At 66.5% G+C, this 13,055-nt stretch overlaps 4 protein-coding genes across 4 annotated transcripts; 1 reads left to right on the top strand and 3 right to left on the bottom strand.

Moving 5' to 3' along the window:
• Positions 1-252: 252 nt before the first annotated feature.
• EMIHUDRAFT_309560 (hypothetical protein) lies at positions 253-1,387 on the bottom strand (the record flags this gene model as incomplete). Its single annotated transcript, XM_005784424.1, has 4 exons — positions 253-318; positions 428-625; positions 712-1,011; positions 1,133-1,387. 4 exons carry the CDS (start codon positions 1,385-1,387, stop codon positions 253-255), a joined length of 819 nt encoding a protein of 272 aa, XP_005784481.1.
• A 2,744-nt stretch (positions 1,388-4,131) lies between these two features.
• On the bottom strand, positions 4,132-6,022 carry EMIHUDRAFT_99051 (hypothetical protein; the record flags this gene model as incomplete). Its single annotated transcript, XM_005784423.1, has 4 exons — positions 4,132-4,287; positions 4,451-4,759; positions 4,926-5,735; positions 5,882-6,022. 4 exons carry the CDS (start codon positions 6,020-6,022, stop codon positions 4,132-4,134), a joined length of 1,416 nt encoding a protein of 471 aa, XP_005784480.1.
• A 2,188-nt stretch (positions 6,023-8,210) lies between these two features.
• On the bottom strand, positions 8,211-10,369 carry EMIHUDRAFT_202603 (hypothetical protein; the record flags this gene model as incomplete). Its single annotated transcript, XM_005784422.1, has 8 exons — positions 8,211-8,261; positions 8,424-8,474; positions 8,540-8,635; positions 8,877-9,023; positions 9,110-9,181; positions 9,267-9,302; positions 9,581-9,666; positions 10,030-10,369. The coding sequence occupies 8 exons, from the start codon at positions 10,367-10,369 to the stop codon at positions 8,211-8,213; spliced, it is 879 nt and encodes a 292-aa protein (XP_005784479.1).
• Positions 10,370-11,020: 651 nt separating this feature from the next.
• EMIHUDRAFT_352578 (hypothetical protein) lies at positions 11,021-11,661 on the top strand. Its single transcript, XM_005784421.1, has one exon. It carries the CDS (start codon positions 11,041-11,043, stop codon positions 11,485-11,487), a length of 447 nt encoding a protein of 148 aa, XP_005784478.1. The 5' UTR covers positions 11,021-11,040; the 3' UTR covers positions 11,488-11,661.
• Positions 11,662-13,055: the final 1,394 nt, after the last annotated feature.

The raw sequence follows: 13,055 nt of genomic DNA, 5'->3' as shown, positions 1-13,055 counted from the left end.
TGGATTTTGCACGAGGACTCGCTCGTGGAAAAGAGGGGAAGATGGGGAGGGGCGGGCTGGGGGGCGCTCGTGGCTCGAGCCCACATGGCTCGCGCTCTGAGCTAGCCAAAAACCGGGAGCAGGATAAGCGACCAGGACGCGATCCGTGGTCCAGCCCCTCCTGTATGGGTCTCTGGACAGAGAGGTGGTGCAGGAGGGCGGTTAAGGGGGAAATCTTGCGGACGACGATTGTATTGCCAGAAGCTTGCGGCATCAGGGCTCGTTCTCGTGCTCTCGTGCAAAGCGGTACGCCTCGGCCGCGTTAGCTTTGCGCAGCAACTGGAGGAGAGAGGGGGGGGTGGGGGGGGGTGAAATATGACTGACACACTGTACACAGGGCGGGTGGCTGAAGGTGTGCCTGCTCCTTCCTCAGCCTGAGCCGGTCGACCTCTGCCTGCGCTCGCGTCAGCGCCTGCTCGACGTTGTCGACAGTCAGCAACGAGCCAGTTCGGGCCGGTGCAGGGGACATGTCGATCGTCACGCGCGAGGGTGTCTCGATATCGTCGTCGTACACCAGAGTGGTCGACGGTGCGAGGGAAGTCCCCTCTTCGATGGCGATGGTGCCATGGGTGTGCACGAGTGAAGCCTACGCAAAGGCCGGGATGGCGTCAGCCATTAAGCCAATGGCCGCGTGCTCGCCGCCGCTCGTTCCTCATCGGTCTCATCAGAGACGTGAGGCTCAAAGGCATCGTCCTCATCGTCGTGAGGCGGAAACATCCCGCTACCCACTCGCATTGGCCAGCCGCCCCACGAGTCTTGCGACGAGAGGTTGAGCGATTGAGAGGTCATTGAGCCGTCGGCAACGTAGAGGGCGAGCAACGCCGCCACAAGCACGAGGGAGGCCACGACGCCGAGAAGCTGTCGCAGCGATGCCGCCGGGAGGTCGGCGTGCATCGCACACAGCCGACTCCTCACTGAGCTGCGGGGCCGCGGCCGGCGTGCGGCGTCCTGCGCGATTTCGACCCTGCGCGCCTGCGCACCAGCATGAGGCGGGGTGAGATGGCGCCGCTCCGCGGAACCGTTGTTGCCAACCGGCGGAAGAGTAGTGGTCGTGCTACGGCGCTCGGCGTTCACGGGGGAGGCAATGCTATACGGCGGCGGCCTTGGTTTCCTCCGGAAAGGTCTGGGTGAGCAGCCGGGATAGCAAGTGGTTGACCGCTAGCACTTGAGAGGCGGGCTGGCGACAGACTGGGCACGCGGCGGTCCGCCGAAGCGCCGTCTGGACGCAGCGCGAGCAGAACGTGTGGCCGCACTGCAACGACGCGGGCTCGTGCAGGATGGAGAGGCAGATGGCGCAAGTGACATCGTCGAGAAGCACGCACTCGTCTCCAATCTCGAGCACGCTCATCTGCGCGTCCACGGCCGACGTGCCCCCCGCCTTGTTTGGCTGCGCCGAGACCTGCGCCGCGACCATGGTTGATTCGGTCCTGCGGTTGCCGCCCCCTCGGCAACGACGACGGACGGTTTCGGCACAATGTGATTTGAGGTTTCAAACCGCACTCCAAGTGCTCCAAGATCCGCAGTCCACGCTTCCCCAACGCACTATCGTCCACCTTCTTCAGTGTATGTAGCTCTTACGAACATACCCGAGGGTGAACTGCTGACAGGGTTTGCGATGAGGAGCGATCCGAACGTGGTATTCGGGTGATTAGATCACTCTTAGTACTGCTCGAATTCCGTGAAAAAATAAAACGGGTTGTCTTCTAAAATTCTTTGTCGTCGTGGAACGTCATGCAGATCTGGGCCCGCGACTCCCTTCCCTCGTTCGAGGAGCTGCAGCCGGAGCCCGCTCTCCTGGCGAGCTCGGAGACCATCCCGACGAGGGCACAGATGAGGATGCAGCGCTGGCCCGGGAAGAGGAGTTACTGCCATACGATTGGCAGGGGATGTGGCGGCCCGCAACACCGCCAGGCGTGGGAAGAGCTGAGCACGGAGCTCGACCACAACGCACGGGCGCTCGCGCTCCACTTTGTGGACGACCAGTGCAAGGACCTGCCGCCAGAACGACGAGCGGCTTCCGCTCGGTTCGTGGAGCTCCTCCTGACTACAGGGTTGGAGCTTTTGTGCAGCGTGGCCTCAAAGCTGCACAGCCTGGAAGTGGAGCAGTGCTGGGCGTGGTGCGCGCGGTGACCGCGTCCCAGCACATGCGCGATCGCTACTCACTGACGCAGCTGTGCAAACAGGGACCTTAACGGTGAGAGATCCGGCGAGCAGTACTCGGCGCCGTGGTGCATCAAGCGCGTGCTCAGTCTACTCCTAAATGGCATGATACGCAGCGGGTGGGTGCCGGACATTTCCAACCAGGCGCTGGGCGCGTACGACTGCTGCGCCCGCTACGAGGGCTGCCACGAACACTTTCTTCTCGTCGCCGGACGGCGGGAGAGGTGGTACAGTCTGGCACCATGTGCGAGAGCCTCAACCCCCAATCCCTTGCGACCTTGCGCCTCCGCGGAGCCCTGCTTGTCAGGGTGGTTGCCACCGGGCGTGACTCACGCGCGCGCCTCCCGCGGATGCAGGTATGCATTGGGTGTGCAACGTTTGCTATCCGCGAGCACTCGGCACGCAGGTGCGGGAGGCGAGGGAGCGGGCGAGGGTTGCGGCGAGCAAGGCTGCAGCTGCCGCATCGGACGCACGCAACGCTGCGATGGCGGTCGCCATCTCGGACCGGCACCAGGCAGCAGACATATTCAAAGAAGTGGCGCGCGAAACGGAACTGAGTGCGGCTGCAGCTGAAAAGTTCCGAGGGGACGATCCAGTCTGCCCCAGCTGCGGCGCGCGCGTAGGAGCCGCGTGGTCCGCCAACTTGCGGGCTGAGACGCGTGGTGGTGAGGGTACTAGTAGTACAGTAGGATGAGAAATATGAAAAACACCGGAATTTAGGGACTCTGCTCAGGGAATGACGCCGGACACAGATACAACAATATAATACGACGCCAGGTGGCCTCCGTCTGATCCACCTTTAAAATCGCTGTTCGCGTTGCGCCGGTCTTGCTGTTGGCTTGAATGCCGTCCTCGCGACAAGGGCCACTGCCGATCACTGCAAACGATGCACCCGGCGCCGGTGCCGGTCGAGGCGATTCAACCCCTAGCAATTGACCACGTCGGCGCAGGCGGCTGAGACACAGAACGTCGCCAAGGCACAGGTCTTCAGGCTGGACTCCAAATGCGACGAGCGCACACCTCGGCCCACACATCCGTCTCTGGCGAGTTGGCGTCGCTGTCGACGCCTGTCCAGTCGACGAGCAGTGCACTGGACTCTCTGATGCCCATGCCGGAGGAGAATTGGTTGGTTGCGTAGACGCTGTAACCGAGCAGCTCATCCATCCAACTCCATGGGACGTCGAGTCGCATCCATCTCACCACCAGCAAGGCACCAGCAGGGACCAATTGCAACAGCCTCGCGACTCTCGCAGTCATACTGCGTGCAATCGCGTCCCGATGCGGCGAACGTCCATGGCTCTGCTGGCTCAGCTTCCCAGCCAGACGCCATCCATCCGGCAAGCATGCGTCGGCAATCGCATCTGCGATAGAGGACATGCTCTGCGGGTGCACAAAGAAGAGCACGTACGGCTTCGTGGCTGTCATTGGCAGCACGCGTACAGCGCCGCGCAAATGCCGTGGCTGATCGGGCGGACGGCCGAGTTCGGTCCTCCTTCCTAGACCTAGTAAGCTACGTTTTGAAAGCTGCGTTGGTTCTGCGCGAGGGCACTCTGGGACGCAAGCACGTAGACGTCTGAAAGCCCCAAGTAGCTAGAACTTACAGTTCCGTCAACCGGATCGCCGTGGCTTGGTTTTCCCCAAATGCAAAAATCTCTTGTTATTGAGAAGTAAATACCGCGTCACCGCATACGGGCACAGCTCCCCGTTAAGCAGCGGGTCCCCGAGACGCGTCTACCGTCTTCTTTTGTGCTCATCTCGCGCTGGGGGCAAAAAAAGAAACAACGCCAAACGCCTTTTCTCGACCTACGTTCGCCGTGACGGTCGCTCCACAGGTGCCCTATATTAGGCAACCTACCTGCCTCATGCGGTGTTGTTTATGTGAAATTGACCAGCGGCGGCAAGCGGGCGCCTCCCGCGGGCGCCTCCCGCTTCTCAGAAGCCGAGCCCCACCCACTTGCACCAGGCGCCGCGCTCGACGCCCATCTCGATGATGGCGGTGGCGAGCGCGGGCCGGCGGCTGACAAAACGCCCGCTGTTTTTGACAAGGCTCCACCCCTTGAAGGCGGGCACACCGTTCCACGAGCCCGCCTACCAGAGTGGGGCGGAGGTTGGCGAGGTGCAGCATGTTACCCATCTCTGGGGTCGCCATGTGCATGTGCTATTATTTAAGTGTGGCGGGGTTGGGGCGGCGCGCCTGCTTGCGCTCGCGGATGTGCGCCGCGAGGCTCTGCAGGAACTTGTTGGCGGCCACCTCGTGCACGTCCCACACGAACCCGCGCTCGGTCAGGGCGAGGATGCGGTCGGGGTAGCCCTTGACGAAGATGCCCATGCTGCGGACGTTGTGCCACAGCGAGCCCACCTTGACGCCTGCGAAGACGGCGTCTTCCCGGTGCAGCTCCGGCTTGTCCATGCAGCAGCTCCAAAGCACAAGCAGCCACGAGAAGCCCGCCGCCGACGCGAGCAAGGTGCCGGACGAGTCGCACGCCGCGCCGCTGCCCTCGCCGCCGCGCGTGAGGTTCCAGGTCTCGGGGTAGGGGCCGCCCGCAGCCTCGACGATCGCCTATGTGGTGAGATCTCGCGAATGCAAGGGAGGAGAGGGGCGGGATGCGCGGCGAGCTTTCTCTCGCCCGCTCTTGCTGGCCCGCCCATGGGCGCAGGTCCTCGGGTCGAGCGAGCTCGCCGTCGCCCTGGACGGCCGGCGCGTCGAGCAGCGCCGTGTGGCTGACCGGCACGTCGCCGTCCTTGAGCACGATGCGCCAGTCGAAGCTGTCTGCGCCGAACCTGTGGAGCGCCACCTGGAAGGAGATCTCCTGCAGCGTGCGCTCGGCGGCCTGGAGGTGCTCGTCGCGGCGCTGCGAGAAGAGGACCTCGATCGGCAGCTCGACCCAACCGTTGCGGCCGAGCATCAGCGCCTTGCGGCAAAACAAGCCGACGTAGTGCCGCGGCAAGCCGTGCCGCGTTGCCAACGCCGCGTTGAGCGTCGCCACGTAGACGCCCGCCTTGTGCGTCTTGCCGTCCGCGCGCTGCGTGTCCGCCGCCGCCTGCTGCCGCGCCGTCCCGTCGTCGAACCGCTTCTCGAGGATCGCGGAGAGGAAGGCGGCCTGCGCGTCCGCGCTCGCGAACGGGTCGTGGTCGGCCCACAGCGACTGCCGCTGAGCGGAGGCGAGCTTGGGGCCGATCTCGCCCACCATCCCGAGGAGCTGCGGCAGTGTCGCCTTCTTCTTGGCGGGCACCGGCCCGTCCTCGAAGCGGAGCTGGATTGAGGTCTTCCCTCGGCTGCTGGTGCGCACCACCGTAGCGCGGAGCGTGTGCCCACCCAATCCGACGCTGGCGGAAATGTCTGGCAGCGGCTTGTTGAGCGGCACCGCCGCGCCGCGGAGCAGCAGCGGGTCGCTCTGCGCCTTGAGCCAATCGAGCTGGGACACATCGAGGGCCGCGCCGCCGCCCTCGGGTGCTCCCGGCTCGAGCTGCGAGGCGAGCCGCTGCATGTCGATGAAGGCAGAGAAGTCGTCAACGGTCGGCGAGGGCTGCACCGCCTGCTGAAGCAGCTCGAGCGCTGCACTCGGCGTGGCGAGCCGCGCGGGTCTTCGAGGCGGGGCAAGGGCAGCGCCGGCGGGTGGTCGGCGCTGCGCTGCAGCTCGTCGTCGGTCACGCCGCAGAGCTGGTCTGGCCTTGGCGTCACCTTGAACGCCTCCGCGAAGGACAACTTTGGCTTCATGAGCTGCCGCTCGGCGCCTCCAGCGCCCGCGTCTGCGGGCCTCTTCTTGCGCGGTTGGGCAGGCGCGGCCTTTTCCGGCGTCTTTGGAGGAGGAGCAGAAGACATACCTGCTGTCGCCACTGCTGTCGTGCGCGCTGTCGTCGCCACTCGCGTCGCCGCTTGGAGCTAAAAAAAGATTATGAACACCCAATATTGTGTGGAGGGGCGAGATCGTGCACTCTGATTCCAGGCTGACCCAGAGGCTGGCGGTTCGCTCGCCCGTGTCCGGCGCCTCCTCTTCAGACTGATTTCACACGGCACTTGCCTCTCCGCCGCAGGCCACCACACCGCCGACAGCCAGCATGGAGTTCGGCTACATCTTTGAGCGGCTGTGCTGGCTGATGTACACGAGCCACGTCATGTGGACGGCGCTGACCAACCCAAACTACTTCGGCCACCTCACCTACTGGAGCCTGTGCCTCCAATCCGTCTACTTCACTGTCGACAAGGGCTCGCCCCGTGCCGGCCCGGCCATCTGCCTCTTCCACGGCACCGCAACCATCGGCGCGCTCGCTGTCATGCTCGGCTACACCTTCATGACCGTCGGCGGCATTTACCGCTTCGGCTCTTTTTTGGAGTGGGAGAACGCGATCGGCAAGTACGCGGGCACGATCGGGGCGGACCGCACGCTGCCCGTCCTCGTCGCGCAAAAGTTCTACGAGCACTACTGGCCAGTGATCGTGCTCCTGCTCGACAAGAGCATCAACCGCGCGTCGCTGAGAAGCGCCTACGCCGGAGCGGGCCCTCTTCGCACCGCGGCACCCGTGCGGCTGGGCAGCTCCGGCTCCGCACCTCCGCCTCCTCATCGCTCTCCCTCTCCGCACACCCCCTAGGCGCTCGGCATGGCTGGCTACCTGGCGGTTGGCAGCGCGTGGGAGCAGTACTCACACAGCCTCGGGCTCGGGTCGGCGCTCGACGTGTACCAGCAGCCAGACGAGTTCAAGACGGCGCGCCGCCGCCACCAGCCTCCCACCACACGCCCCGCCACCCTCCGTTTGTGGCCGTGTCCAGAGCTGCCGGACCCGCCTGCCCTCGCCCGCCGCCGCCCTCGCCGCCGCCGCCCTCGCCGCCGCCTTCCTCGCTGCCGCTCGCTGGACGGAGGGGCGAGAGGCGTCACGCCTCAAGACCTCGCGAGTAGGAGCGCTGCCTCGGCCGGCTCGGCCTCAGCGCCGACGGCCTCCCGGAGGACTTTGTCTACAACAGCTTTCTCAAGGTGTTTTGCATCGGAGGGGCGGGCTTCCTGTACTGGTCGCTGGTGCCGCCTCTCTTCAAGGCCAACGGCAAGGCCAAGGCGAACTGAAGTCTGAACCACTCCGCAGCCAACGCAGCCCGCCCCTCCCCTGCCGTTTGCCTTCCCTAGATCGCGCAAGCGCACCCCGCGCATCTCCTCGGCCCGCCCCCTCTCCTCGAGCCTCCTAACGAAGTGTTGTGTCCCGTGGTTGTCCCACGGGCCCTGTCAGAGGCGTGTGTGGCATGTATGTGGTGGGGGGCGAGCGGTGGAATGTTATGGGGGTATGCGCAGTGTGTCGTCCCGGCATATTTAGGGCGCGGGGCCTCTCTCTGCGAGCTCGCATGTACGTGTGTATGCGGTATGAGGTTGCGCCTCCCATGCATCATGAGTATCGTCCCGGAGGCGACGGCTGTGCAACAATAACCTAGATTCTTCCGGGGTATGCTCGAATGGCTCAGAGCCGTACCATCGCACGTACATGGTCAGAGACACACACTGCCAGTGATCTCACTGTGCTCATTGGGAATTCGTGGGTGTAATGTGCGTGTGCGGTGTGCGCGCGCCGACCGAGCCGCGGAACCCAAAGGTAAGCCTAAGCGGCTGTGCGTGCGTCTGCGGCACCACATCGCAACATCGCTGCTCATCCGACGCCCAATCTCATGCTCCGGAGGAATTCACACCCCATGCGACCCCCCCTCTCCCACCCATCCCGCTCTCAATCTTCTCCGCTCTGAAGGGTCTCGTGCCGCCTCGCCGCTTGCCCAAGCTCCCGCCCCGGCGTGGCGCAGAGGCGGTCAGAGCTGCGCAGTGAGCACCTTGAGTGTCGCTGCGGCTTTGAGGGAGGCGGCAGGCGGCAGGCGGTGATTACACGCGGCGAAGTCGAGGTGGTCGCACCTGTCGCCCGGGCGGGGAGGGGAGGAGGGGGAGGAGGGGAGGGGTGGTTCGAGTTTGAGAGGGGGGGGGGGAAGTGGCGGGGCGGGGAGACTGGTGGAGATCGGGCGGGGGTCGGGCCGAAGGGCGGCGTCACCGCACGGCGCCGAGGATGGCCTCGGGCAGCTCTGCCGCCTCGCGCCCCTCAAGGGTGACTGCGAGGTCGAGGCAGACCTGGGGCCGGGAGGGGGGTGGGGGCTAGGTCAAGCCGCGTGCGGAGGGGAGGGAGGGGCGGCGATCCAGGGGCGGGCAGCGGTGTGGTGGCGGGAGGAGGAGGCGGACCGAGGACGCCATCGCGTCACGCACCATCCGCGTGATGCGGTCTGCAAAGCGATCCGACGAGACGTCGATGTCCACCTGACAGAGCCGGTGCTCTCACTCATTCCACGCGGGGCGAGGAGGAGGGGCTGTCGAGCTCCAACCTCGAAGGCGCCCGGCTGGCGGTGGTAGAGCACCGTGATCCGCTTGCCGAGGAGGACTGGCTTGGCGCCGACGCCGCGCCGGATCAGCAGCGGCCCCTGAAGGCAGGGTGGGTGGGGACGCGTGTCGGCGAGGCGTCGGCGGGGCGGGGCGGTGCCGCGGTGTGCGCTCGGGCGTGCGAGGGCTGCCTTTGCCACGCGGGGGATCAGCTAGATATGGTGAGATATGGGGAGATATGGGGAGATATGCCTTTGCCACGCGGGGGATCAGCTAGATATGGTGAGATATGGGGAGATATGGGGAGATATGGGGAGATATGGGGAGATATGCCTTTGCCACGCGGGGGATCAGCTTGAAGCGCTCGTTGCGGAAGGCGTCTGTGCCGTCGCACCAGGCGCAGAAGAGGCGCGCTGCGGCGGAGTCGCCCTTAGTGACGGCGCCTGGGCTTGGCTCGCGGAAGTAGGCAAGCATGATCAGGTTCGCAGCCTACAGACACCCTCCGAGCCTCGGCAGGGAGAGGGGAGGGGCGAGGGGGGGGGGGGCGTGGTCGGGCGTGCCGACGGGATGATGACGTTGAGGACGAACACGAACCCGTCCTCGCCGCGCTTCCGCTGGTTGAGCCAATGGTCGGGCCGGTTGATCACCTGCAGAGGGGTGTCTCCACCTCCGCTCACACCCCTCTCGCTTGCGCCGACTCGAGCCGGCGGCGAGGGCAGGGGCGGGCCTCACATTGTACCGGTCCTCGGGCACGTCGCAAGCGTACACCTTTCGCGACGAGTCTCATCTTCATACTCACAATCACAATCACAATCACAAGGACTACCAGTGCTCGTCGTGACGGTTCGCCTCGCACGCGAAGAGCTCGAAGAGGGAAGGGCCCGAGGGCCGCTTGATCGAGGTGGTCATGTACGAGCCGGAGCGCAGCTGCGTCGGCGCAGCGGCCGAGGTGAGCTGGGGCTTTGGCCAGAGGCGTGCGGCAGCTGTGCGGCGGCTGTGCGGCAGCTGTGCGGCAGCTGTGCGGCGTGCGCGGGCCCAAACCGCACCTGGTACGATGAGGCCGCCGGCTCGCCCCACATGCGGAGCGGCGGCGTCGCGTCCGTCTGCCGCCGCCGCTCGATCATCTCTGCGCCTACGGCCCGCCACACTCCACCCTCGGCACACGAGCCGCCGGCAGCAGCAGCCCGGCTCTCAGCGGCGCCGCGTCGTAGCAGAGGGTCGCACGCACCGCCAGCGGGGGCGGAGGCGGGGGTGCCGCCGCCGTTCGCGCCGCCGTCGCTGCCTCCGCCGCCAGCTGCCGCGACGGCGCGGCTGCCGAGCGCATTCGAGGTCCGCGCCGGCGCGGCAGGCGGCGGCGGCGCCTCGGGCTCGCAAGCGTGCTCGGCGGCGGCGGCGAGGCTTCGCGAGAGGGAGCGCAGGTGAAGGAGGAGCGGCAGGAGCAGCAGCGACACGCAGAGCCGCAGCGTCGAGGCGAGGGTCGGCGGGAGCAGCAGACCTGCCAGCCCCAACCACAGCACGTGCAACCGCAGCGCGGCGGTGCCACGCGCAAAGCGTCCGACGGAGCCCGGCCCCCAGCGCTGCTCGACCTCGGCCAGCGCTGCCTCGACGGGCGACGGGGCCTCCGGCTCCGCCACCGCTGGCTCCCCACCCTCTGCACTTGCGCTATGCCGTGAGCTCGTGCGCTGCTTCGCTACAGGACGCGGCGTCTGCGGCGTCGTGTCGTAGCCGAGCATCGGCCCGAAGCATGCTGCCCAGCGCGGGAGCCCGGGAGCGGCGGGCCGGGTCTGCTGCCGCGCCAGCGTCGTCGTCGTCGTCGTGATCGAGCCCACGCTCATGACTGGTTTCCACAGACCTACTCGCCCGGGTTCGGAGCTTGCAGGGGTAAGGTAAGGGCAGCACCAAACCCCGCCGGGGAAAACTCAATTCTCCTTATGCGCCATCAAGGCCAGCCTATTACTGCAGACTCCTCTTTAGGATAAAGGAAAAAGAAAAAATATGTACTCGGGAAGAAGAGCGCCGAAAGCTCAAAGCTCACCAGCGCCACACCGACGAGATCCGGCATCCCGCGCGACCCCCTATCGACAGCAACTGCGGGCGCAACTACTCCAACTACTCCGCGAGCGACATGCCTCCGTCTCCACGGGTCTGTGCCACTGCGACGCTGCAGGCACGCCTCGAGGCCAACCGGGGCGAGCTGGCCCGCGTGCGCGTGAGCAGAGTCCACTCGTCACCGCCCGCTGCCAGGGCTGAGCCGGCGGACGCTGCTCCGGCGGCGGCGGTGGCGGTGGCTGCGGCGACGGCGACGGCGAGTGCGGCCGACGAGACCATCGCGGCACTGCGCGAGGAGGTCAGGGCGCTGCGCGAGGAGCGAGCACGCTCCGCCGAGGAGCGCGAGCGGCACCAGCGTCAGGCGCAGATCCACGCGACGCTGCTGGCGGCGGCCCACGCCGAGGCGCAGTCGCGCGTTGAGGAGATGCGGCGCGAGCAAGAGACGTCTCGCGCCGAGATGGCGAGCACGGAGGCGCGGCTCGCCGCGGCGAACGTCGAGCTCTCGCGCCTGCGCGCTGGCCGCGAGGCGAGGGCCTCGTGCGCGGAGGCCGAGATTGCGGCGGCGCAGGCGCGGCTCGAGGCGGCGGCGCTGCGCGAGAGGCTGTGTGCGGCAGTCGACCGCGCCACTTTGACGCGAGAGGTGCGGGCGCTGGACGAGCAGCACGCAGCCGCAGGAGGGGGCCCTCCCGCCGGAGCACCGCCTGTGCAGCGCGGGGTGGTGTCCTTGGGCGAGTTTGCTGCGGCCGAGGCGCAGTCTGCGCTCGAGAGCCAGAGGCGGCTTGCGCGGCTGGAGAGGCTCGAGGAGGTGGCCGAGGCGGCGGCGAAGCGCTTTGCGGCGCTGGCTCGGGTGAAGGGGCGACGCATAGAGGCCCCGCGGGTCGCACCGGCGCGCGCAGTCTCATGACGAGTCATGTTTCTCATTGGTCAATCGATTTTGGGTCACATGTTCTCACGGTTTCTCACACTCCCCTCTCCCCCCCGTCACACGCATACATACATGCATGTTGTGCATGATGTCTCATGTGCGGAGGGGGAGTCGTTGTTGCTTTTCTCTCCGCCAAATCACTGTGAGAGTCGTGATTTCTTGTTGGTTTTCTAAAATCTCTCTCTCCCAATAAGCAATATATCTTAATGTTTAATTTTTTATTTATAATTTATCTTTTATGATCATGCTCATGTGTCGGAGACGGGAGTCGGGACAGACTGGCATGTGTGTCTCGACCTCTCAGAGACTCAGACCGCGTGAGAGATAGCGCTGTGTAACTTGTACTCTCTCTCGCGGTGAGGCCGTGTTCGCGCGTGCATACGCGGCTAGGGACTATTCCTATAGGCGACTCGCTACCGGTCTAGGCGCCGGAGCCCCCCCCCTCCCCCCCCCCCCCCCCAGACCGACCGGCGAGGCCGCGGCCCTCACCGCCCACACGCGACGTAAGATCGCGCAGCATTGAGCAGATTTCCCCTTCCACCCCCAATGGCTGGGCACCCGCGCACGGCGCTCGGCGGCGGTCCTGCGGGGTCCCCGGGGGCGCTCGGCACAGCCAGCACGCAGCTCAGCCGCGCACGCACCAGGCACACGCCCGTCCCCTCGGGTCGACCCTGTCCCCTCGGGAGGGACTCGAGGGAGGGACGCTGCGGACGGGGGCACCCCGCGCTGGCCGCCACGCCGGAGGCGCGTGTCTATTTTCCCGCGACGAGTCGCGGGCGCCCTCACGCCTCCACACCTCAGTGCATCTCGACGCTTGCGGGCTTGGGCTTCGGGAAGGACCTAGGGAAGGACGCCACCCGCGCCACCGCCCGCGCCTGGAGGTCTTGGGCGGCGTCGACGAGCAGCGACCGCGCCTGGTCACGCAGGAGCAAGCGAGGTGGGCGCGTGTGGGCGATGGCAGGCGCCGAGGTGTGGCTCGGCGCGCCGCGTCGAGGTCCCTCGACGCGGTGGAGGAGCGGCTGGGTGCGTTGACCAGCCAGAGGGCGCCGAACAGCCTGGGCGGGAAGGGCGCGTGGGGGGGAGGGGGGGGTAAGGGGGGGGGGGGTCTCGGGGCCGCGTGGGAGTCGCGAACAGATCTCACTCACCCTGCCGCTATCCCCGCCGCGCTGAGGAGGTAGAGCGGCAGTAGCTCGACGAAGTGGTGGCGGTGGGGAGACCGCCGTGCGTCGAGGGCGACGAGGGGCGCAGCTCCGCAGCAGCGCGGCGCCCGTGCCGGAGGGCAAGCGCAAAAGGCGTGCTGCTCTGTGCAGCCACCACTGCAGTCGCAAAAGTCGCCCGGATTGAAGCCAGGGCAGAGGACCGAGGGAGAGTCGGAGTCGAACTCGTAGCTGGTCGCCGACGTGTTTTGCGAATCGGCTGGAGGCGGCAAAGGTGAGAGCTCGGGAGGCGGGGGCGGCATCTTCTCTGGCGGCTCCGACGGCGAAGGAGAGGGCGAAGATGGCAGTGGCGGCGGCGGCGAGGCCGGCGACGGCGGCGGCGAGGCTGGC

Source organism: Emiliania huxleyi, assembly GCF_000372725.1.
Source record: "Emiliania huxleyi CCMP1516 chromosome Unknown EMIHUscaffold_17, whole genome shotgun sequence".
NCBI lineage: Eukaryota > Haptophyta > Isochrysidales > Noelaerhabdaceae > Emiliania > Emiliania huxleyi.
The sequence above is the reverse complement of the archived record's forward strand: the minus strand, read 5'-3'. Positions and strand labels throughout refer to the sequence as shown.